General features: G+C 37.0%; 1 protein-coding gene across 1 annotated transcript; it reads right to left on the minus strand.

The window, feature by feature from the left end:
- Positions 1-360: 360 nt before the first annotated feature.
- On the minus strand, positions 361-26849 carry LOC117323963 (malate dehydrogenase, cytoplasmic-like). The gene is made up of 8 exons (XM_033879525.1): positions 26779-26849; positions 25473-25568; positions 23128-23227; positions 19657-19832; positions 17460-17582; positions 14757-14933; positions 7939-8052; positions 361-2845 (listed from the first exon to the last, which is right to left on the minus strand). Exons 1-8 carry the CDS (start codon positions 26779-26781, stop codon positions 2630-2632), a joined length of 1005 nt encoding a protein of 334 aa, XP_033735416.1. The 5' UTR covers positions 26782-26849; the 3' UTR covers positions 361-2629.
- Between the last annotated feature and the right edge of the window lie 738 nt (positions 26850-27587).

Genomic DNA, 27587 nt, shown 5'->3' on the forward strand with positions numbered 1-27587 from the left:
CGGTAGTCATTATAGCAAACAACTGTAGCCCATACCAACAGCAAATGAACATTTTTGGCATAATAGACTTACATAAAATACAATATACATGTACTTAATCTACAGACAACATAAAACATGTTTTAGTGTTGAAGATACAGAAATATTTGTATTTAATATTGTGGATCACATTCTGCATTTGCCAAAAACCAACAAATCCCTATTTACTTTTTCTCTCCATATATTTCTGGAATAGCCCTTACACCCCTTTTGCCATAAATTTAATAGATTTGAGCATTTGAAAGGAGATTAGGCTGCTTTAATCCTACTACTCCTTACAAATCTAAAAAGTTAGCTACTACAAAGAAAGCAAGCCATGCACACATTAGATATATTTTTAATTTGAGGTTTTCTGTTATCATACATGATTGGCAGGTAACAAGAGATAATCTCTAGAGGATTGAATTGTTAAGGGAAATGAAATCACAGGTTAATGTTCATGGAATCAAATTACATTTGATCATGATCCTTCTTATTCATGTTCTAGATTTGAAATTCCTCTTATCAATTCTCTGGATCAACTTGTCATTAAGTATGCTGTACATATATAGGAACAACAAGAAATAATTTGCACTTTATCCTCTCTTGTTCTTCCATTGTATAAATATTCTTCATTATAATTATCATAACTAGATACAGTAATGCTACTTTTACTCATCAGGCATATCAAATACTGCACTTAAAAATAGACAAAATTAATAAATAACAACAATTCAGCCTTAGCTTTACAATGTATAATTTTGCAATATCACATCTGGCAAAAATCTTGGTCATAAATCTCCAAACTGTAAAACAGTCTGGTCAAAAGGGAACTTTCTGGTGTCAACAGGTTAGACAAAGCCCTCAACTAGAGGTCAAACCAGAGGGTGGAGAAGGGAAATTTGTGTTTTGGGCTAGGTAAGGAAAATCGCTGTGTTTCAGGATCAGAGCAGGGAAATCAATTGTGTTTCAGGGTCAGGGAAGGGAAATGCATTGTGTTTCAGGGTGAGGGAAGGGAAATCCATTGTTTTTCAGGGTTATGGAAGGGAAATCCATTGTTTTTCAGGGTCAGAGTAAGGAAATCTATTGTGCTTCAGGAACGGGAAATATCTTGTACATTATGGTTAGACTAATACAGTCCTCAATTATTCCTTACCCCCAGCACCAACCTTATTCAAATATCATACCACAAAACCTCACGGAAGATCAAAGCTCTATACTACATACTTTCATATAGAGTCGTCATGTACCCAAGGGTTTTGCTTGGTTAAGGTTACAAAGGTATACATACTAGCTACATGCTTACCACATCAAAACCATAAAGCAAACACAACATTCTACATACAAAAGATATATATAATCTATATAACAAGGAAACATCTGGAACAGATTGAGATGTGCAACCATATGACACTTTGTGAACAATTGTTCTAAGAATTATGATACAGCAGATGCTGACTGTGATATGAACAACATCAGTTTGAATCAAACTGTTTCATAGTAGTGGTAAGGGTTAGATATTGTCAGTTTTAATGTTATGACTCTTAATTATCAGTGAAAGGAGCCTGTAGTACTCGTAACAGGAGATGATAATATGATTACATACATACACGTACTTGTTTATTTTGTGTGATAACACAAACATTAAAATAGGGTAGTTGATAGACAGGTTTTAATAAGGTACTATGTGGACTTAGTTTAAAATGCATGTATGTTACACTATACATTAGATATGCTGTGAAATAATATAATTTCCATCTTTTCAAATTTATGTTGAGAGCCCTAGTGCTAACTAAAACTACCCTTAATCTTAAACTGTTTTACAACCTTATCAAGAAGTAAGAAGCAAATTCTGTTAAATGACAGACATAAATAATAAAACATGAGGATTACAGAAAAACAGGGACACTACACAAGAATTTTTTCAGAACACAACCGTTTCACCATCTAGAAGAAGTTAACTGGGTCAACTCCAAACTGCCAACTTTTGGTTAATTATTGCTCTATAGCCAGATAAATCGTAAATTACTTCCCTATAGACAAAAAACTACATCCTATAGCAAGAATAATTGTTCATGTACTCTCGATAGCCAAATTAATGGTAGATTTATGTTCCTATATCTCATAGTCATGATGAATACTTAAACTCTCAACTGTCAGACTAACAGCATATTTACGAAGCCAGTTATAACCAGACTTAAGTTAGATTGTTCTCCTTTACAGGCAGATTTGTCCCTTATTGACAGAAAATTTGATCCTACATCGGTAAATCCAGGTCTTGGTAAAGCTTCAAAATTGTGATATAATAATTAAAATAAAGAATTAATATTATAATCCAACAGATTTATTTGTTGCTTCAAGAACTTCTACAAGTGTCTCCTTCACCCAATATGTTTCAAACACAAAAAATCAGCTTTGCTGTATTGATATAAATATCTTTTTATGTGATATATTTAAAAGCATTATCACTGTCATCAATGACTGTTTTTAATTTCCGTTTATGCGTGAGAATATGTTTCAAATAGAGAATGTGTGGTTGCTTCACATGCCCAACACAACTAAATCTGTATGCGTAATCTCTAAGAAGAGTCTACAACTTTGAAACTGTTGGTCATTCAGACAACAAGAATTGAAAGGCATCCTTTTTCTCATTGGACAACTCTTCAGCAGTCACATCCATCATCTTTCGCTGCCAGTCATTGATGTTGAGACCTTCGACGATTTTATATACTCCTTTTCCTTCAATTTTCACAGGGAAACTATACATGAGGCCTTCTTCAATTCCATAGCTTTTACCATCACTCATGACTCCCATAGAAACAATTCTCTGAAACACAGAATAAATACATTTTTTAAAGAGACATGAACAGCGGTAAGACTTTACTTTTTATTTTACAAAGGTAGCTTATTCTATGAAAAGAATTACTATTCAAAACAAAGAGACCCATGTGCCTCAATGTTCACCTGAGTTTTGAAATATTTCAGTCAATTTGTCACTTTTCTGACCCTGCCCATTGACCCCTTGGAGTCATTCAGGAGTGCCAGCGAACTTAGGGTATACGGTGCACAAGTTGGCGTGCTTTGTCTATCCATCCGTCAATTTTTTAACTTGTTCTAGATAACTATAAGCAACTGAGAACTGATATTAGTCAGGAGGTATACGGGGAAGAGATCATTAAAGTTTCCTCATACAAATGACCTTAACTTATTTTCAAGGTTTTTGTTTGTTTGTTTTTGTTTAACGTCCTATTAACAGCCAGGGTCATTTAAGGATGTGCCAGGGTTTGGAGGTGGAGGAAAGACGGAGTACCTGGAGAAAAACCACCTGCCTACGGTCAGTACCTGGCAACTGCCCCACGTAGGTTTCGAACACGCAACCCAGAGGTTGAGAGCTAGTGATAAAGTGGCGGAACACCTTAACCACTGGGCCACTGCGGCCCCAATTTCCAAGGTAACAAGGGGTCAAATCTGTTGAAAACTTAACAAATCTTATAAAATTCCAGAAGGTCCAGAACGGTTAATATTTTGCATGCAGGTGCCTAGGGCAGAGTTGTATACATTTTCCCCATATAAACGACCTTGACCAATTTTCAAAGTCACAGGTGTCAAGTATGTTGAAAACTTCAGACGAGTCCCCAAAGAATTGTTTAACCTTAGAAACCACTAACTGATACATTGCTTTGTGCCATCAAAGTTGGTTCTGCCTTGACTATACAATGACCCAAATTAATTCATGATACACTTGCTAAATTAACATACTAAATTTATTCATTACATAACTAAATTACTACACTTAGAACATAGATTGTCAAAAAAGATGAAAAATTATTTATTTTAAAGAAAAAGGACAGTTGGAATCATTAACTGAATACCACAAGAGGCCCATGGACCTTAACTGTCACCTTAGTTTTGAAATATTTCCGTTAATTTTATCCTTTTTGCTTCTGCTCCTGGGGGTCAGTCAGGGCTAATATGTGCATATCATCGGAATGCAGAGATTTTCCCACAAATTTTCAACTGGGTCCAGGGTCCATTGAATTGAGAATTTCTACGCGACAAAATGTTACATTGGGAAAAACAGAAAAATGAATATTGCCTTTATATTATTTTTGATTACATTTTGTTACAGTATCTGTAGCTGTTTTTTATTTTTCAAAATTGTCTTTATATAGGTCTTTGTATATAAAATATGCTTAATCATTCAAAATTGACTTCAAAATTGGGAATTTTTCAGTGGCAATTTGGGAATTATCACAAAATTTTTTTTAGAGGAATGGGTCCTGGTTATAAGGCTTCTGAGAAGATGTCAAAAATATTAATTGTTTACCGACGGATGATACACAAAAGGTGACAAGAAAAGGTAACTTGAGACTTTGTGTCAGGTGACCAAAAATACTAAAATGGTAAGTATACCGCCGGTACCAGTGCTGCATGAGTAATACATGGGACTATATATCACAGATTTATGTTTGTATCTCTCTAATTTTCAAAGGAGGGGTACACTTTATCCCTGACAGGATAAATGGGACACGCTGTAAATGTATCGTACATGATACAAATCATTTCGTGAGGGAAGTGTATCGTTGCAGCAGTAACTGGTAATATCTATTTTGACTGTAGTGTCCTTGGTCCTTATGCATTTGTTCACATCCTCTCAAAGGGAAAGATCTTAACCCTAACACTGAAATTTGCACTGATGAAAGAGAAATGTTGACTTCCTAACTAACTTCCAGATCCAGGGCTCAGATAGAATTTTTAGAACCACGAGGCACTATGCCTAGTTACAATAGTCAAGCACCCGGCACTATTTGAAATCCACTTGGCACCATATAGCAAACTTATGATTTCATCTTTTTCTAAGTTAAGACTTTATATTGTATGTCATTGTGTGAGTGCATACATCTAATCATATCTTAATAATAGATTTAGTTATAGAATAAAGAAAACATGACAGAATTATCTTTTATTAGTTATTAATTAAGTATCTGCAAGATTGGGGTACTCTGTACAATATTTACAGTTCATGATACTCCAACAATGTTAGAGGTTTTACATGGCGCAGTCGGCAAAATCATTTCAGATAGAAAAAGGGCCGACCAGCAGCTTCTTATGTTATAGAAGTACAGTTCATGATATCTTGGTTGTATTTCGTCATCCATTCCTTATGGAATTTCCTTTTTTTGCGGGGACTTTTTCACCCTCACTTGAGTCACAAGGAAATTAAACACGAATATACCGCAGCTTCAAACGAGATCCCAGAGGGATCTTGGCGCCCACCATTGAATGATCTTTATAGGTTCCATGTCAGATTGATCTTCTGTCTATTTTTCCCTTCCTCTTACTAATCTGTGTCAACTGAGAGACATCCCTCCAGTACTTTTCAAACAAGGGGAACCTATATATGAAATTTGAGATTTAGCGATAATGACTGTCTGTACATTGGCCATGTTGTTTTCAGATTGATCCCAAAATGCAATACGAGGGACCAAGGGGGACCTACATATGAAATTTGAGAAAGATCCCTTCAGTACCTTCTGTAAAATAGCGATAACAAACATCAAATGTCAAAATCTAAGATGGCTGCCTGTCGGCCATGTTATTTTCAAAATGGTTCCAAAATCCAATATGCAGAACTAGGGACCAAGGGGAACCTACATATGAAATTTGGGTAAGATCCCATTAGTACTTTCTGGGAAATAGCAATAACATACTTCAATGGTCAAAATCCAAGATGGCTGCCTGTCAGCCATGTTGTTTTCCGATTGGTCTCAAAGTACAATATGCATAACAAGGCACCAAGGGGAACCTACATATGAAATTTGAGAAAGATCTCTTCAGTACTTTCTGAGAAATAGCGATAACAAACTTCAATTGTCAAAATCCAAGATGGCTGCCTGTCGGCCATGTTATTTTTCGATTGGTCCCAAAATACATTATGCATAACAAGGCACCAAGGGGAACCTACATATGAAATTTGAGAAAGATCCCTTCAGGACTTTCTGAGAAATAGCGATAACAAACTTCAATTGTCAAAATCCAAGATGGCTGCCTGTCAGCCATGTCGTTTTCCGATTGGTCTCAAAATGCAATATGCATAACAAGGCACCAAGGGGAACCTACATATGAAATTTGAGAAAGATCTCTTCAGTACTTTCTGAGAAATAGCGATAACAAACTTCAACTGTCAAAATCCAAGATGGCTGCCTGTCGGCCATGTTGTTTTCCGATTGGTCCCAAAATACAATATGCATAACAAGGCACCAAGGGGAACCTACATATGAAATTTGAGAAAGATCCCTTCAGTACTTTCTGAGAAATAGCGATAACAAACTTCAATTGTCAAAATCAAAGATGGCTGCCTGTCGGCCATGTTTTTTTTTCTCGACTGGTCTAAAAACGCAATATACATAACTAGGCATCAACGGGTACCTGCATATGAAATTTCAGAAAGATCCCTTCAGTATGGACAGAAAGACGGACCACGGATGCAAGGCGATTTGAATAGCTCACTATCTGATGATAGTGGGCTAATAAACAGTTAAGGAAAATTTGATTGACCGTACACGTGCTGATTTGTAAAAGGTCGTGGTCAGTGTTTATCGGCTGCATGATTATGCATTGCCACGATGTTTTGTACAGAATAAAAACATCCCTCATATTATTGTTACTATTGCATCAGTGTATTCAGAATTTAGGCATAGATGAATAAATCAATGACATGCAAGTGTAATTTATTGTTTATTTTCCTTATATTTTTCGGCGGTCATGTGTATCAAAACAGTAAACAGAACACAGCAGGTCATGATGTTATGGTTTGACTAAAACGTGTACATTTTATTCTAAGTTATGTATACCCATGTGTTGGCAAAACAAAATTGCAAGTGATTGTGTGTTGCAATGTATATTACTACGACGCACATTAAATGCTGTAAATATTAGAATATACCATTTAAAAAGAGCCATTTGCATGATCATTTTCTATGTTCCATGTGTACATGTAAACCATGACAGGAAATAATGACGTCGCAAAAAACAGCATCATTTTTCTGTTTTTATGAAAATGGGTGTGTGTATTTGAAAGCCCATTCAAATACAACTGTTCAACGAAATTATGTATATTACTTGAAGCATCATGGATTTATATAATACAATCTTATGAAAATTTGCAATAGGGCCATTTTTGTGATTTGACAACAAAGATGCCATCTTATCTATAATCTGGGCAGACTCAACATGACAACCTACAATGTACAAGCTAACTTTGATAGATCCAAACAACATTAGACCTAATTGCATCAAAATCCATTTGGTTGTTCATGAACAAATGCTTACCTGGTTGCAACTTTGTCTTTTCTGCAGATACTATGCTGATAACCCCTTTATTCAAATATCGGAGTATGTTAGGTTTATTCATGTCAATAAATTTTCTAGTCCTTCAGTCCAGTATACAATTGACCTAATATATCAGGCCTCTTTGTTATTGGGAAATCATTGTTTGAAGATTTTAGCCTATTTGACCTATGTGATCTTGAATGAATGTCAAGGTCATTCATTTGATCAAACATGGTAGCTCTGCACCCCGGCATGCTACATGACTAATGTCAAGTCCCCGGGCCTCTTGGTTATTGAGAGGAAGTTTTTTTAATGATTTTAGCCTATTTGACCTAAGTGACCTTAAATGAAGGTTAAGGTAATTCATTTGAACAGAATTGGTAGCCCTTCATCCCAGCATGACACATGACCGATATCAGGTCTCTCGACCTCTTCGATTTTGAGAAGAAGTTGTTTAAAGGAAAAACTTGACATCGGACGGTTGGACGCTGGATGCCGCACCACAGCATTATTTCACTTGCCCTTTGGGCAGATGAGCTAAAAACGGATCAACCAAGGGAAATCAGTTGAGTTGACAACACTGCTTACCGGACCTGTTCCATTCCACCAGTCCTTAACATGATCACCAATGGCTTTGGCAGCGGACATGGCACTTGACAGTTTCCTGGCAGCGATGACAGCAGCCCCTCGCGTCTGAACAGTCTGTTGAAAAATGGAGAGTTTGTTGTAGATAGAAGCATACAAGATTTTAACACTGTAGAGTTCTGACTAAAATCATCACATTAGTTTCTGAACACAGAATATTCAAAGAAATATCTTACCAATACAGGGTTGTCACCCTCTTGAGATGCCAAAGTGGGAGATCTCCCACTAAGGGATTGTTCAAAGTGGAAGATTTAGTGCAGCGACATTTTAACAACATAATATTGTTTTTGTGCAGTGATTTTTATCATACAGTACCCTATATTGTTTTATTAGTCTAACAGGATAAAGAATTAAATATACATCTCGATGCCATATGGTAAGTGATATTAAGAAACAAGAGGCCCATGGGCCTTGACGGTCAACAGAGTTTCGCAATATTTCAGTTAACTTAATTGACCCCACTCTTCCGTTCAAGGGGTCAGTCAGGGCCAACATGTATGTGCATACCATTAAACTGTCATCCCATGCTGATAATGTTAACAGAGTTAGAATGAATTCCAATAGAAATCCAACAAATAATAGTCAACAAGAGATCCCAGAGGGATCTTTGCGCCCACCATTGAATGATCTTTATAGGTTCCATGTTAGATTGATCTTTTCTCTACTTTTCTTTCTCTAAGTCTTAATAATCTGTGTAAATTCAGAAACAGCCCTCTAGTACTTTTCAAACAAGTGTAACCTATATATAAAATTTAAGATTTAGCGATAATGGCTGTCTGTCGGCCATGTTGTTTTCGGATTGGTCCCAAAATGCAACACCAGGGACCAAGGGGAACCTACATATGAAATTTGAGAAAGATCCCTTCAGTACCTTCTGTAAAATAGCGATAACAAACTTCAATTGTCAAAATACAAGATGGCTGCCTGTCGGCCAGGTTGTTTTCTGACTGGTCTCAAAATCCAATATGCATAACTAAGCACAGAGGGCAACCTACAAATGAAATTTCAGAAAGATCCTTCCAGCAATTTCTGATAAATAGCGATAACAAACTTCAATTGTCAAAATCCTAGATGGCTGCCTGTCGGCCATGTTGTTTTCCTATTGGTCCCAAGATGCAATATGCAGAACTACAGACCAAGGGGAACTTACAAAAAAGTTTGAGAAAGATCCCTTCAGTACTTTCTGAAAAATAGCGATAACAAACTTCAATTGTCAAAATCCAAGATGGCTACCTGTCGGCCATGTTGTTTTCCGATTGGTCTCAAAATGCAATATGCATAACTATTCACCGAGTGGAACCTACATATGAAATTGAAGAAAGATCCCTTCAATACTTTCTGAGAAATAGCGATAACAAACTTCAATTGTCAAAATCCAAGATGGCTGCCTGTCGGCCATGTTGTTTTCCGATTAGTCTCAAAATGCAATATGCATAACTAGGCACCGAGGGAAAGATCCCTTCATTACTTTCTAAGAAATAGCGATAATAAACTTCAATTGTCAAAATACAAGATGGCTGCCTGTCGGCCAGGTTGTTTTCTGACTGGTCTCAAAATCCAATATGCATAACTAAGCACAGAGGGCAACCTACAAATGAAATTTCAGAAAGATCCTTTCAGCAATTTCTGAGAAATAGCGATAACAAGAATTGTTTACGGACGGAGGGACGGACGGACAACGGACCAAGGACGCAGGGTGATTTGAAAAAATGTGATTTCCCTATATAAACTATATCACAAATAGATAAGGGATGGAGCATCAACACAAAGGATTCCGTAAACTTGAAGGTTTTAATGTGTTTACATGTTTCGGATGGCTAGGCCAACCGTCATCAGGACTCCTCCGCCTCCTGTGTTGGCTTTACCACACTACCTTTTCACTATATAAACTATAGTAAAGTTAACCCCCCTCCCCAGGGGCAAACATGAGACCCCAGGGTCATGAAATTCACAATTTTGGTAAAGCACCTAAAGACCCTTCCATCTATGAAGAGTATTTGATTCTACCACATCTGAGAGTAGAAAAGAAGATTTTTGAAATTTCAGTCAATTTCACCCTTTTTGGCCCACCCATCAGCCCCTGGGGTCAACCAGCACCAACATGTACATACCATCAAAGTGTCATCCTATGCTGATAATTTGAACCAAGTCAGAATGAATTCCAATAGAAATCCAACAAATAATAGTCAAAAATGTGATTTCTCTATATAAACTATAGTAAAGTTTACCCCCTCCCATGGGGCAAATGCGAGACCCCAGGGTCATGAAATTCACAATTTTGGTAAATCACCTTAAGACCCTTCCATCTATGAAGAGTATTTGATTCTACTTTTTCTGAGAGTAGAAAAGAGGATTTTTGAAATTTCAGTCAATTTGACCCTTTTTGGCCCCGCCCATCAGCTCCTGGGGGTCAACCAGGGCCAAAATGTACATTCCATCAAACTGTCATCCCATGCTGATAATTTGAACCAAGTTAGAATGAATTCCAATAGAAATCCAACAAATAATAGTCAAAAATGTGATTTCTCTATATAAACTATAGTAAAGTTTACCCCCTCCCATGGGGCAAACGTGAGACCCCAGGGTGACCCCAGGGTCATGAAATTCACAATTTTGGTAAATCACCTTCAGACTCTTCCATCTATGAAGAGTATTTGATTCTACCTTATATGAGAGTAGAAAAGAGATTTTTGAAATTTCAGTCAATTTGACCCTTTTTGGCCCCACCCATCTGCCCCTGGGGGTCAACCAGGGCCAAATGTACATTCCATCAAACTGTCATCTCATGCTGATAATTTGAACCAAGTTAGAACGAATTCCAATAGAAATCCAACAAAAAATAGTCAAAAATGTGATTTCCCTATATAAACTATAGTAAAGTTTACCCCCTCCCCAGGGGCAAACGTGAGACCCCAGGGTCATGAAATTCACAATTTTGATAAAGCATCTTAAGACCCTTTCATCTATGAAGATTGTTTGATCCACCTTATCTAAGAGCAGAGAAGAAGATTTTTGAAGTTTTAGTCAATTTGACCCTTTTTTGGCCCCGCCCCTCAGGCCCCTGGAGTAGCACACTACAGTAGGACAGCCTGGCCATGAGCAATTTTTTTGTTAAGCAAATAACTCCTGTATTATGATATGCATAAAAAATGAAAAAATAAATGTACACTATAATTGGTATATTCAGTATGAAGAAGTACATACAGGCTTCACATTTGTTAAAGCAAAAATTAATAAATTGGTTCCGGATTTTAAATTTCCGGATTTTCCGCAAGTGTGTTTACACAGGAAATTTAGTTTTGCCTACAGCGAAAAAATGGATGCCCACAGTAAAGGTGAGATAGCGGAAAAACTTAATTTACAACATATGTCAAAACAAGATTAATTCTGTCTCTGGGATAGAGATATTTAATTTTAAATAGGTTTCAGAAAAAAAATTGTGTAGAGAATTGTGTTATTTTGGGTCAAATATCATAATATTTTACAATTTTTGAGCATTTTTTAAGCTGTTACCATGGTATTCACAGCTCTAAAAATCACAGAAAATATCAGTTAACTTATCCTTATTCAAATATCATAGTAAGCTAGGTTTATTCATATTAATAAATTTTCTAGTCCTTCATTCCAGCATTCTATTGGCCTAAAATCAGGTCTCGGAGGTTCTTGGCTATCGCAAAATTATTGTTTACAGATTTAAGCCGATTTCTCCCCTGTGACCTTAAATGTAGGTCAAGGTCATTTATTTGAACAAACTTGGTAGCCCTTCACCCCAGCATGCTAAAAGCCTAATATCAAGTCCCTTGGCCTCTTGCTTATTAGAAGAAGTCATTTGAAGATTATAGCCTATTTGACCAATGTGACCTTTAGTGAAGGTCAAGGTCATTTATTTGAACAAACTTGGTAGCCCTTCACCCAAGCATGCTACAGACCCAATACCAAGTCCCTGGGCCTCTTGGGTATTGAGAAGAAGTTGTTTGAAGATTATAGCCTATTTGACCCATGTGACCTTGAATGAAGGTCAAAGTCATTTATTTGAACAAACTTTGTAGCCCTTCACCCTAGAATGCTACAGACCCAATACCAAGTCCCTGGGCCTCTTGGTTATTGAGAAGAAGTCGTTTGAAGATTATAGCCTATTTGATCCATGTGACCTTCAGTGAATGTCAAGGTCATTAATTTGAAAAAAACTTGGTAGCCCTTCACCCCAGCATGCTACAGGCCCAATATCAAGTCCCTGGGCCTCTTGGTTATTGAGAAGAAGTTGTTTAAATGAAAAAGTTGACGCCGGACGGCCGGACGGCCGACGGACGCTGCACCATGGCATTCGGGCAGGTGAGCTAAAATTATGGGGAAATTTCAGCTCAGTTTTTTTTAGTATTTCTTTTGACTTCCATTTATCAAAACAATTATATCTTTTAAATATTAAGTCACAAAAGTGTTCTTAGCACACCTGGCCTGAAGGGCTGGTGAGCTTATGTCATGGGACTGCGTCCTCTGTCTTGCTAATATTTTCTAACAAGAAGTCCATGGGTCTGAACAGTCACGAAAGTTCTGAAGTATTTCAGCCAATTTAACCAAGTTAGAATTTATTTCAAGAGAAATTCAACAAATGACGACCAAAAATGTGGCCCTTTTTGTCTCCATCCATCAGACCCCTGGGGGTCAGGGGCCCTATGATACACAATTTTGGTTTGACTTTGGCCATGGAATGATTCTGCAAAATTCATTGAAATTGGTTTAGGGGTTTCGGAGAAGTCATTTGTTTACAGATGGACAACAGACAGCAGCAACGCCCAACGGAGATGCATGAGGACAGTTAGAAGAATTTCTAATTATTTGGCCCCTGAAACATTGAAAATAGGCCAAGGTCATTTTTATAAGGCTTTAACAGTCACCAGATTTGTGAAATATCTAAATTAATTTAAATGGCCCTTTTTGGCCCCAACCATCAGCCCAGAAGGTCAGTCAGGGCCAACAAGTGCACACCATCAAGCTGTCGTTTCATGTTCATAATGTTAACAAAGTTAGAATGAATTCCAATAGAAATCAATTGATAGTCAAAAACACGATTTCCCTATATAAACTATAGTAAAAATTACCCCCTCCCAATGGGCAAATGTGTGGCCCCAGGGTCATGAAATTTACAATTTCGGTAGAGCACCTTAACTTAAGACCCTTCCATCTATGAAGAGCATTTGATTCTAACTTGTTTAAGTCTTGAGAAGAAGTTTTTTGAAATTTCAGTGAACTTGGCCCCTTTTTGGCCCCACCCATAAGCCCCTGGGGGTCAGTCAGTGCCAATATACATGTGGTTTACAACAGGCATCCCATACTGATAATTCTTACCAAGTTATTATTCTGATGGCAATTGGAACAAATAATGGTCAAAAATGTGACTTCCTTATATAAGCTATAAAACTTGACCCCCTAGCTCCCCAGGGTAAAATGTGAGATCCCAGGGTTATGAAAGTCATATTTGTGGTAAAGGACATTAACACCTTTATATCAGAGAAGAAGATTTTTGAAATTTTAGTCAATTTGACCCGTTTTGGCCCCGCCCCCTCAGGCCCCTGGGGGGTTTGGACCATATAATTCACAATTTTGGTAGACCTTTGCCCATGGAAGCTTCCTCTCAAATTTCATTGAATTTGTTAGCGGTTCAGTTGTTCAAATGCTTCAAAGATAAAACCTAGAAACAAAGTCCTGACTCCCTATGGGTGTGAAAAGACCCCAGGGATGGTTTTAACAACATTGTGTTGAAAAAGAAATATAAATATCATACATTGCTTAGTTCCAGAGAAGTTGGTTCATATCATTATTGCCAAACAGACCTCTTTTGGCCCCATCTCTCAGGTCCAACCATTTGTAGTACAATTTAAAACCCTACCCATAGGGGTTCTACCAGTTAGATATGAGTGATATCCATTGCTTAATTTCAGAGGAGTCCTTCATATTAATTTAGCCAAATTAACCAATTTTTGCCGCGCCCCTCAGCTCCCTGGGGAGGGGGTGGGGATCAGTGTCTTCATTTGTACAATTTTGAAACCCTACTTTAAAAGGATGCTACCAGTCAAATATGAGCAATATCCAATGCTTAGTTCCAGAGAAGACTGTTTACATCATTATTGCCAAACGGACCTCTTTTGGCCCCATCCCTCAAGGCCCACCTTAGGTACAATCTTTATTCCCTACCCTATCGGGGTGCTACCAGTCAAATAAGACTGATATCCATTGTTTAGTTTCAGAGAAGATGTTTATATCAATTCATCCAAATTGACAAATTTTGGCCCCGCCCCTCAGGCCCCCAGGTGGTCAGCTGCACCATTTGTACAATTTTGAATCCCAACCCAATAGTGATGCTACCAGGCAAATAGGAGCAATATCCATTACTTTGTTTCAAAGAAGTCGTTAATATCAATAGAGCCAAATTGACCCCTTTTGCCCCCCTCCACCTCTGAGGCCCCAGGTGGTCAGCCCCACCATTTGTAAAATTTTGAGTCCCCACCCCATATAGATGCTTTGACCAAATTTGGTCAAATTCTGATTTGCGGTTATGAAGAAGAAATCAATTGTTGACGGATGTACGACGGACGACAGACAGACGACGGATGCCACAGTATGGCATAAGCTAACCTTGGTCCTTTGAACCAGGAGAGCTAATAATTTTACCAGGATCCCCAATCAGGAATGCTTGTCAAAGTGACAGCTTTATCCCCTTTTAACAAAAAATCATGTAGAGCATCGAAGCATCAATTACTCACTTTGACAAACTCATTGTGGATCCAGTCATCATCCTGAATTTTTGAAGAAGCTTCAACCCAGTCCTCACCATCCAAGACCTTGGCATAACTCAGATCAGGGAACTGGGTTGATGAGTGGTTTCCCCAGATGACGATGTCTTTTACAGCATCACATGCAATTCCCAACTTAGCAGCAACCTGAAATTCACAAATATGATACATATATACTTTGAAATATTTAATCATATTTCCAATTATATGCAAATTTATTTTTCATTTCATTATCAGTGACATTGTCTTTCTGACAGAAAACAACCCCATTTCTGTACTGTACAAGAAATCCATTGGGATCTTTGTGCTCGCCAATGTGTGATCTTTCTTAGTTCTATGTGGATTCCTAATTGCCTCTTCTTTTGTTATATTTTATTGGCAAAAAATCCTTTTAACTTTAATTTCTTGGAAATAACAAGAGTATCACAAGGCAGATGATAAACATCCATTGAGTACTATATAGTTTATATATATATATAGTAAAACTCACTTGTGTCAAACACACTTGAGTTGAATGTTTCGTTCGGTCCCCATTTTTTCCCCTCTTTATCTTAGTAAATTAAACACTGGTGATTCGATCACTGTTGAATCGAATACTGTCTTGTGTGGTCCCTCCCTTCTAAAATACACCAAAATTTCCATTTTTGTTTCGAACATCAAAAGCGTCATGCTTTCCCAGGTAAAATTTGCCAAAGTCTGCCTGATTAACCGACTGTAACCGATCAGCCGTAACAGTCTTACATCATCCCATTGTTTTACAGGTGCAGAGGTGAAGTAAAATGTTAAGGTGTACATAACTTGGAATGCAATGTACACATTTTAGTCTACAAACCATAACATCATGACCTACTGTGTTGTGTTTACTGTATTGATACACATGGCCGCCGAAAAATATAAGAAAAAAATAAACGATAAATTACATATCTTCCATCCGAAAAATGCATCGTAAAAACACTTGTCTGTCATTGATTTATTTATCTATGCCTAAATTCTGAAGACACTGATGCAATAGTAACAATAATATGCGGGATGTTTTTATTTTGTACTAAACATTGAGGCAATACATGATCATGCAGCCAATAAGCACTGACAGCAGCCTTAACCTTTTACATTGTATACAATATCAGCACGAGTATGGTCGATCAAATTTTTCTAAACTGTGTATTGTTTCATGTTGTTTAATTGCAGAACAATGTAATCAGTTTTTTAAGAGAATTAATATAGTACAATATATATGTTTATATTCTTATAATGTATGTATCGCTTTCATAGAATATTATGCTGTAATGTGTACGACTCTGTGTGTAAAATGCGTGTCTGTATGGCAAAGATTATTTTATCCATGTATTTTGTTTTAATCTGTAACCGCGCACAATATTATTTATTAGATAACGAATAATTGTTTTCATGAACAATTCATTTCTTTGTGATCATTTATTGCTTATGTTTGGCATAAAGCTGATGATACTCAGGTATTTTGTCTCTGTATATGAACGGACACAGATAAGTCGAACCATCGGATAAGTCAAATATTTTGCTCGGTCCCGGTGACTTCAACTTATTCTAGTTTTACTGTATATATATATATATAATTTTATAATTTACCTGTGTCTTGATAAAGGGGCAGATTGCCTCGAAAATTTGACAATTTACTTGTCTGTACTGTCGTTATTATTACTTGACATATATATATATATACAGTCAAACCTGTGTATAAAGGACACCTGGGGAACAATCGAAAAGTCACAAGTGTCCTTTAAAGAGAGGTGTCCTTTATATAGAGGTTCAATAAGTAAAGCCCCTTATACACGAAGAAACAAATCAAAGCCTGATTACAGTACACTATATATCTCCTGATTTATTATATATAAACACTAAAACAAATTAATAATAGACAACTAATTAAAGATAAATGCTTAATTAATTTTCAGTCATTCATCTGACACAAAAATTGAAGTCAATATTTCTAATAATTTATATCAAGCCTATACATGTAGTTTCAAAAAAATTCTTCACAATATCATACTATTCTTAATATCTATTCAGACAAATACTCAACATAGTCAAACAAGAGTTTAATACGCCCGCCAAGAAAATCGACCCACAGTTTATTTGAAGGAAAGCATCAACTATAAGCATGTATAAGTGGGTGTGAAAAAGGAATATTAGTGGCACAAGCAAAAACAACACACTAACATAATTAGAAATCTATAGTATATCTACCACTGGTGACTGTAAAAGTCTGAATTTTGGCAAAACTTCTGAGTTTTAAAATACATATCTGAATTTCAGCTGAAAAGTCATAGTTTTTCAGATATACATTTTATATTCTGATAAGTTCTGATAAGTTGATACGTGTTTGAATCATTCATGTTTAATTTACAAAGACAAATAAGGGAAAAAATCAGGACCCAATGAAACATTTGACTCATCCGATGTATTCGATCCAAGCATGTTCGACACAAGGGAGTTTTACTGTATCTAATTTCACATTCTTCATCCAAACTCAGTCAGAGTATCGAATACTCCATATCTTCACCATAACTCCACTAGATTATCGATTACTCAATGTCTTCATTACAAATTCAGTATATCATCTACATTATAATCTATCAATCAGCCAATAATCAATACTTTGAGAGAAAATCAAAACAACCAGAAATTGTCACCTACCTGTGCTTGTGCTCTGTTTTGGTCAAGACGGGTCAAAGCTGAGAAATTTTCCCTGGGAATCGAAGGAGCAGATTGAGCGCAAATCAGGGCATTAGTGTTAGCTGGGTTACCCACTACTACCACCTGCAAAGAAATGAGTAACAATAGTTGTCAGAAGACCATGTAGCTCACTGTGTAAGTTGAAATTCAGAAATGTAGATTTCTGGAGGCGTACGAATATAAAAGAAAAGGAAAGTCTGTGTGCATTGAAGTATCATTACGATACCAAACTGGCCTAGCTATGTGCCTTCGTTTGCAGTGGAGACTCTTTGATGTAACTTGTGTACATGTAACATTTTCACCGAAATGTCCGACTTCATTTAATAGTAAATTTTTGAAATTAATGAAGATGAAATTGATTATAAGTGCAGATTGAATACTATACCTTAAAATGCTTGTATTTGGAAAAGGTTGGATCAACATAAAGAGAAACACTCCACACATAATTTGTTTCTATGAATTTCCTTGTATACTAATTTTATTCAAAATGGAACCATTCTCTAATGTCTTGCATTGTAAATTCTATTTACTGGTACATCATTGTTTAATGAAACATTTGTTTTTTCTTTATTTCGCGATCTTGCACGGTTTCTCTGGTGAGGTAACGATATGTACAGACAAAGATGTAATTAACATGTATACTGTATTTGCACTATCATAAAATTGGGGTAAAAAATGGTTTCAAGATCAGGAGCACATGTGTTGGAAAAATGAAATTGCAAGTGATTGAGTGCCATGTATATTACTACGACGCACATTAAATTATGTAAATATTAGAATATACCATTTAAAAAGAGTCAATTGCATGATCATTTTATATGTTCCATGTGTACATGTATACCATGACGTTAAATAATGATGTCGCAAAAAACAGCATCATTTTTCTCTTTTTATGAAAATGGGCGGCTGTATTTGAAAGCCCATTGAACTGTTCAATGAAATGATGTAAAACTTAAAATTATATTACTTGAAGCATCATGGATTTATATAATACAATCTTATGAAAATTTGCAGTAGGGCCATTTTTGGCTCTTCATGGCTCTACTCCTTTGGTAAAAATTCATTCAATTGGGCATAACTAGTAGTGATTCAAAGGACTTAATATCACTACTTTCCCCTATTGGTCCTACCCCTCGGCCTCAGGAGTAAGATTCACCATTTATGCAAAAAATCTCTCCTTTCCCCAAAGAATGCTTTAAAGTTTAAACAAACTTCAGTTCACTCAATCATGACAAGTATCAATTTGAAGGACTGATTATCTCTATTTTACCTATTGGACCCGCCTCTCCAGCCCTAGTGGATTTAGTCACCATTAATGTAAAAATTGTCCCATTCCCCCAATGATGCTTCTGATCAAATTTGTTTAAAATCTATTCATTCATTCATGACTAGTAGTGAGTTAAATAACAAATTACTTCTATTTTCCCTATTTGGCCAAAGCCCTCTGTCCCCAGAGTCACCAGTTATGGAATATTTGTCCTTTATGACTTGTAGCAATTTCAAGAAAAAACTGATGGATGATGGTGGTGGGCTAAAAATCAAACAAGAGGCCCAGAGGGCCTGTATCGTTCACCTGGATTTTATGATATATGAAACAAGAATGATGATTAAGTATATTTGTCACTGGTATTGCTATGTCAATATATCATAGGCATTTTATATGGGTACGTGAGGTTTTTATGCCAAAAAATGACTTTTGGCACAACCCCTTAGGGATGCTACCACACAAATGTGAGTGATATCCATTGCTTAGTTTAAGAAAAGTTGTTTAAACCCATTGACCCCGCCCCCTGCACCCCGGGGGGTGGGGGTCAGTTCCTTCCTTTATAAAATTTTGAATCCTTACCCAAAAGAATGCTACCTGTCAAATATGAGCTGTTTCAGAGAAGAAGTTGTTCATATCAATTTAGCCAAATTGACCCCTTTTGGCCCCACCCCTCATCCCCCTGATGGGGTCAACCCTAAAATTTGTACAATTTTGAATCCCAACCCCATGACCATGCTACCATACAAATGTGAGTGATATCCATTGATTAATTTCAGAGAAGTTGTTTATATCAATTTAACCAAATTGACCCCTTTTGGCGCCGCCCCTTCTGCAAAAAATAGTACATTTTAAAAGAGGTTATTTGTTGGATATCAAGTATCAATTACATACCTTGATACTTTTTTTAGCCACTTTGTCTATACATTCTCCCTGGCTTTTGAAGATCTTAGCGTTGGCTTTTAGCAAATCTTTACGTTCCATTCCCTCTCTCCTTGGCATGGCCCCGACCAGCATGGCTACATCAGCACCCGAAAAGGCTGTACCGGGATCATCTGTGGCCACCACATCTGTCATAGAGACATTACACATTTCCTGTAAAGGTTACAAATTGATCACGTGGCCACCACATCTGTCATACAGACATCACACATTTCCTGTAAAGACTGTGGCAACCACATCTGTTATACAGACATCACACATTTCCTGTAAAGACTACAAATGGATCTCCTGTGGCCACCATTAGTGTGTCCCAAAGTCCTGCATTGCCTTGTGTTGTCAAGTTCGGTAGGTCACAATGTGCTAAATTTGTTGACTAAAAAAGAGATAACAGACTCCCTGAATATACAGTTAACAATATTTACTAATGAAGAAAATGAAATACAAGAGATCCCAGAGAGATCTTGGTGCCCACCGTTGAATGATCCATATCAAGTCAAATGAAACACTGATCTTTTCTGTTCATTTCCATTCTTTCAAAACAACTGATATATATTACAATATGGCAGGAGCAAACTGCAGTTGTCAAAATCCAAGGTGGCCATCTGTCAGCCATGATGTTTTCCAATCGGTCCTAAAATGCAATATGCACAACTAGGGACCAAGTGGAACTTGCATATGAAATTAAAAAAAAAACTTAAGGAAATTTCTGAGAAATAGCAATAACAAAACAGAATGAGTTCCAATAGACATCATTCACATCAACAGATCAAACAAATGAAAGTCAAAAATGTGATTTCCCTATGTAAACTGTAGTAAAATTATCCCCTCCCAAGGAGGAAACATGTGATCCCAGGGATCATGAAATTCACAATTTTGGTAAAGGATCTTAAGACCCTTCCATCTATAAAGAGTATTTGACTCTACCTTATTTAGGTCTTGAAAAGAAATTTCTTGAAATTTCAGTTAATTTGACCCTTTCTGGCCCCGCCCATGGGGGTCAGTCAGTGCCAATATACATGTAGTTTACAACAGGCACCCCATACTGATAGTTCTTACCAAGTTTGTATTATTTCCAATGGCAAACTGAACAAATAATGCTCAAAATGATATTTCCATATATAAACTACAGGAAACTTTACACCCTCCCCAGGGAGAAATGCGAGACCCCAGGGTCATGAAATTTACATTTTTGGTAAAGGACCTTAAGACCTCTCTATTTGTAAAGAGTATAGCTGGGAATTGGGAAGAAGACTTTTGAAATTTTAGTTCATCTGACCCTTTTAAGCCCTGCCTCTCAGGCCCCTGGGGGTTGAAACCATATAATTTACAGTTTTGGTTGACCTTTGGTCATGGAAGCTTCCTCTCAAATTTCATTGAATTTGGTTCAGCAATTTTGGAGAAGACACTGAAAATGTAAATTGATTATGAACGGATGACACAACGCTGGACAAAAGGCGATTAGAATAGGTCACTATGTCCAAGGTGAGCTAAAAATCCAAGATGGCTGCCTGTCAGCCATGTTGTTTCCCGATTATACCTAAAATACAATAGGCAAAACAAGGGCCCAATGGGCCTAAATCGCTCACCTGCGTTCCAGTGATCCTTTTCATACATAATTGAGAACAAGTGTATTAGAGACCATATATAAGATTTCAGGGCCTGGTAGTTATTTGAAATTAAAACTTATTAATTATTAAATTAAATTAATTAAATTATTATCAAGGTCATTCATTTCAACAAACTTTGTAGCCTTCATCCAAGAAAGCTACAAGCCAAATGTAAATTCTCTGAACCTTTTATTTACTGAAAATAATTCATAGAAATATTTTAGCCTATTTGACTGCTCAAACATTGAAAGGTCAAGGCCATTCATTTGAACAAACTTGGTAGCCCTTCAGCCCAGCTTGCTACAGATCCAATATCAACTCCCTGCGACTCTTGGTTTTTGAGATGAAGTGGTTTAAAGATTTTAGCCTATTTGACCCCTGTAACCTTGAATGTAGGTTAAGGTCATTCATTTGAACAAACTTGGTAGCCCGCCAACCCAGCATGCTACAGATCCAATATCAACTCCCTCAGACTCTTGGTTATTGAGAAGTTGTTCAAGATTTTAGCCTATTTCACCTGGGTGTCCTTGAATGAATGTTAAGGTCATTTATTTGAAAAAAAATTTGTAGCTCTTCACCCCAGCATACTACAGACCCAATATCAACTTCCTGGGACTCTTGGTTATTGAGAAGAAGTCGTTTAAATATTTCAGCCTATTTGACGCTAGTGACCTTGAATGTAGGTCAACTTCATTCATTTGAACAAACTTGGTAACCTTTCATCCCAGCTGGACAGACAGCAAGGAGATGGACGGAAAATGCCGCGCCACAGCATAAGCTCACTTGCACTTCGGGCAGATGAGCTAACTATGGACCTAGGGGAACTTACATATGAAATTTGAGAAAGATCTCTTTAGTACTTTCTAGAAATATAGTGATAACAAAGTGCAATTATCAAAATCCAAGATGGCAGCATGTCAGCTATGTTGTTTTCTGATTGGTCCCAAAATGCAACATGCACAACTAAGTATCAACTGGAAATTACATATGACATATGAGAAAGATTCCTTCATAATTTCCTGAAAAATATCGATAACAAACTTCATTTATCAAAATTGAAGATGGTAACCTGTTAACCATGTTGTTTTTTAATTGGTCTCAAATTGCAATATGCATAACTAAGGACCTAGGGGAACTTACAAATGAAATTTGAGAAAGATCCCTCAAGTTCTTTCTGAGGAAATAGCAATAACAAACTTCAATTGTCAAAATCCAAGATGGCGGAAGGATGATGGATGCAGGACAATTTGAATAGCCCACCACCTGATGATGGTGGGCTAATAAGTACAGATGAGAATTACTTCTGCTTACACTTGCATATCTAATTTACACATGAACCCCTCTCTTGGTCTTAGTCCTACGCAAGCTTGCAGTAACCCCAGCTATCCATCAGACATAAATACATCCACTCGCCCAGTGCTAAGTGTTACTTAGTGAAGAAATGTGTAACATGTCATCTCCGGAAACTTATCCGTTAAAACTGGCGCTGAATACATGAGAAACCTTTATTTATAAAAGGACTATATCCAAGGCACACATGCCTGTGCAATGTTATTTGTGTACATGACTAATCAGTCAATACATAGCACATCTCACATTGACCTAAAACATCGTAAATTTTTTCCAAATTGGATCTAAGTAAACAGACAGTAATTGCCTTTGGTATTGAGACAGGCCTCTTTCAATGAATACATTGAAATATGTTCATTTTTTAGCAAAAAATGCACTAGAAACGAAGCTCTTGGTAAATTGTAAGTACCAGTAAATTTCAAAAATACCTATATTTCAACAATGCTGAATCCTTTTGTGAACTTACCCGAGACAAGTGGGAACGCACAGTCGTTAATCTCCATCTCTACCCCTTTTAGTACTCCCATCATAGGTCCGATGTCCAGCAGCCTCAGCACAACTTTTTGCTGGAAAACAAGTTTCGTATTCTTAGGATGTTTATTCTATCCTGACAGGCCATTCAGAGTCTTCAGCATCAAGTCCGTCAGATCAGGACCATGAGTCTCCAAGCAGAGTACAAACTAAACAAGAGATCCCAAAGGGATCTTGGCGCCCACCATTAAAGGATCTTTATAGGTTCCATGTCAGATTGATCTTTTCTCTATTTTTCCCTTCCTCTTACTAATCTGTGTAAATTGAGAAACATCCCTCCAGTATTTTTCAAACAAGGGGAACTTACATATGAAATTTGAGATTTAGCGATAATGGCTGTCTGTCGACAATGTTTTCAGATTGGTCCAAAAATGCAATACGACAGACCAAGGAGAACGATCCCTTCAGTACCTTCTGTAAAATAGCGATAACAAACTTCAGTTGTTAAAATCCAAGATGGCTGTCGGTTGGCCATGTTGTTATCTGACTGGTCCCAAAATGAAATATCCCAAAATAAAAAATATGTATAACTAAGGACCAAATTTCAGAAAGATCTCTTCAGTTCTTTCTGAGAAATAGCGATAACAAACTTCAATTGTAAAAATCCAAGATGGCTGCCTGTCGGCCATGTTGTTATCCGACTAGTCCCAAAATGAAATATGCACAACTAGGGACAAGGGCAACCTATATATAAAATTTCAGAAAGATCCCTTCAGTTCTTTCTGAGAATTAGCAATAACAAACTTCAATTGTCAAAATCCGAGATGGCTGCCTGTCGGCCATGTTGTTTTCTGACAGGTCCGTAAGTAAAATATGCATAACTAAGGACAAAGGGCAACCTACATATGAAATTTGAGAAAGATCCCTTCAGTACTTTCTAAGAAATAGCGATAACAAACTTCAAATGTCAAAATCCAAGATGGCTGCCTGTCGGCCATGTTGACTTTCGATCAGTCCCAAAATGCAATATGCATAACTAAGCACCAAGGGGAACCTACATATGAAATTTGAGAAAGATCCCTTCAGTACTTTCTGAGAAATAGTGATAACAAACTTCAATTGTCAAAATCCAAGATGACTGCCTGTTGGCCATGTTGTTTTCCGATTGGTCCCAAAATGAAATATACATAACTAGGGACCAAGGGCAACCTAGATATGAAATTTGAGAAAGATCCCTTCAATACTTTGAGAAATTACGATAACAAACTTCAATTGTCAAAATCCAAGATGGCTGCCTGTCGGCCATGTTGTTTTCTGATTAGTCTCAAAATGCAATATGCAAAACTAAGCACCAAAGGGAACCTACATATGAAATTTGAGAAAGATCCCTTCAGTGCTTTCTGAGAAATTGTGATAACAAACTTCAAATGTCAAAATTCAAGATGGCTGCCTGTCGGCCACGTTGTCTTTCGATCGGTCTCAAAATGCAATATGCATAACTAGGCACCAAGGGGAACCTACATATGAAATTTGAGAAAGATCCCTTCAGTGCTTTCTGAGAAATAGCGATAACAAGAATTGTTTACGGACGGAGGGACGGACGGACCACGGACGCAGGGCGATTTGAATAGCCCACCATCTGATGATGGTGGGCTAAAAATGTAAATTGTTTACAGATGCATGACGTGCACAAAAGGTGATTAGAATAGGTCAATTAAGCTTCATCTCAGGTGACCTTAAAAGTTGACGCCAGATGGCTAAACAACGGACGCCGGTCAAGTGAGCTGAAAATTGACCTTTATTTGGTAAAGCTGTGTATTGCAAGGTAGGTGGCATGATGTGATATGAATTGTGATATATGAAAAAAATCTTGACCTATCAGATATCTTGTATTCTATTGTATAGTAGTCATGTCTGTGTTTGTGGTATTTTCGGAATATTGGAGTCTTTGTCCACATTCGTTACACACAAAAAAACATACATTTTGTTTGTTTCCCACAAAATTGAATTTAGCTGATTTGGATTTGAAATAACTCCAACAGGCAGCTTTTTAAGTTGCTAGAATGGCCTTCTCAGCCATGTTGTGTACTTCTAAACATAGGCCAACGCTGGTCAAGAGAGATAACTATACATTTTCAGGTGTCGTAATACAAATCAAGGATAGACAATGCATCGAAGCACCACTCTGTGATCCAATACATCACTGAATCGTTATACCACTATTATTTGGGAATTTTCAGTGGCAAATTGGGAATTTTTACAAGATTTCCTTTAGGGGAATGGGTCCTTTTAACAGACCCAGATTCTATTGTAGGAAAATCCCTGTTATAATAATCTTACATTTTTACCAAATACATCTCCTTTAGCCACATTGTAGAGAAGTGAGTAGGCAATCTGGCCTGCTGCCCCTGTGATGACAACTATAACTGGATCTGCCTGAAAATAGAAATGCATTGATTTTTTAGAACATATAGAATTCCACAGAAGTGGACATACGAGGGATGATTGATATGTTGTGAGCCTTGTATTGAAGGAGGTACTCATGGGTGTTCTTTTTAAGTCCTACTATTCTCTGACTTTATACGGCTGGTCTCATTTGCTTAGTTTATATCGACGAAGTAGCACTCTAAAGTAAACAAGACAAGCAGCTTTTGCAAAATGGACAAAATCGGTGAAATAGCTGTGATCCAATATTTGCATTAAAAAGGTTTAACACCTAAAGATATCCATAATGATTATGGTACGGAAAGATGCCCCTTCATGTTACATTGAAAAGGTGGGTGCATTGAGGCCCTTAACACCACTGGCAAAAGTATATGTTGAAAAATAATAAATAAGTACCGCAAAATTCAAATTCTTCAATGTGAGGTGCACAACATATCAATCAGTTTATTTTTATACACTGATGTCTCAAGGATTCCCTCGGTCAATGTCCAGGCCAGTTGTCATTTCAATGTTAGGAGAGCGTGGATGAGCATCTTTGATTGCCATTGATAAATAATATGTGTATGCAACTAGAATTTTAGGTTATTTGGGAGTATGCAGATTTAAATGAACAACAGAATAAAGCATAAAGCTGGTATACACAGTAATCCTTGAAGCGTGACAGAAGCATTACTGATAAGGTAAGTTCTAGGAATTGCTTCCTTTTTGTTTAAAATGTGAGATTTTTTGAAATATTAATCAGGATTTATAGGAAAAAATGAGATTTATTCATCGAGTCGTTGTTGAGAAAAAATATATTCCTGGTACGGGGAGCGGGTCGGGGTCCGGCGTACACGAAATCACGGGGATCCTTTTTTTAATTAGAGGAAAAAGTTGGGGTTGGATTTTCGTTTATTCAATATTGCATTGAAAATGTGTTTAATGGCAAAGGTATTCTATTCGACATTTGGTCACAATAGCAACTTGAAATTGTATAGCATTGCAACGTTCACTTAGTTACCGTTACGTGGACCTGCGAAGGTGGAGAGAAGGTCACAGTCACGTTGTGGTTTTCACATAAACTTTCGATTTCCTACATAGAATTAGAAGTAACTGGATTCAAGTTAAGGCAGCTATCCCTGAACAATAAATAATGGAATACACTGATTACATTTTAATGACATGGCGTCATTACACCTGTATATTTTACAGAAAATCTTACCATAATTTTCCTCTGGATGCCGGCTGGTATTTAGCGGGTTGAAGTTGAAGGTCGTTTCGACTCGGTTGTTACAAATTATTGTGTAAAAAGAAACGAAACGCAAAGGAAATTTACTCCAGACTTCATTTTTTATGAAAACTTGGAAACATGGTGCTAGTTTTCCCAATATATATTACTTACCCTTGATAATTTCAGCTTGTATATGTTATCATGGATATCATAATTATTTATCTACATGTACATACTCTGAGTACTGTAATATAGTGATGAGATACCAAGCCTAGAGGAGTCTAAATGGAAATAAAACGGCGCAGCATAGGTGTGTGACATTTATAATATCGTGCCAATCTTATCACTCTGAAAACACCGATTTACTCGTACTACCTCACAGCTGGACCAACTGATGACTTTTACACAAGTCCACTGTTGCCCAATCATAATATGTCGCATGCCAAATTGTCAGACCGAAAGACATCAATATCATAAAGCACTTCTTGCAGCATTTTATGATAATGTATAACATATAGAACATATCTACCTGGCAGATACTATAGCTACACACTCCAGCTACTTTCTGTGTTCAAAGTGTCCATGTAAATGCTCATACTTAATAACCCTGCTCTAATCAAACGCATGGTCCTTCTATGTATAGTTTAAATTCATTTTGCCAGACTTTGTTTTCTCTTAAATACATTTAGTATTAGAGAAACAATATAAGAATATCCATTTATCTTGTTTATATAGCTTGTGACACGATGTTTCAGAGTGCTAGGATTGGATAGGCTGTGTAGACGGAATAAGGGGTAGTT

Source organism: Pecten maximus, chromosome 3 (genome assembly GCF_902652985.1).
Source record: "Pecten maximus chromosome 3, xPecMax1.1, whole genome shotgun sequence".
Classification (NCBI taxonomy): domain Eukaryota; kingdom Metazoa; phylum Mollusca; class Bivalvia; order Pectinida; family Pectinidae; genus Pecten; species Pecten maximus.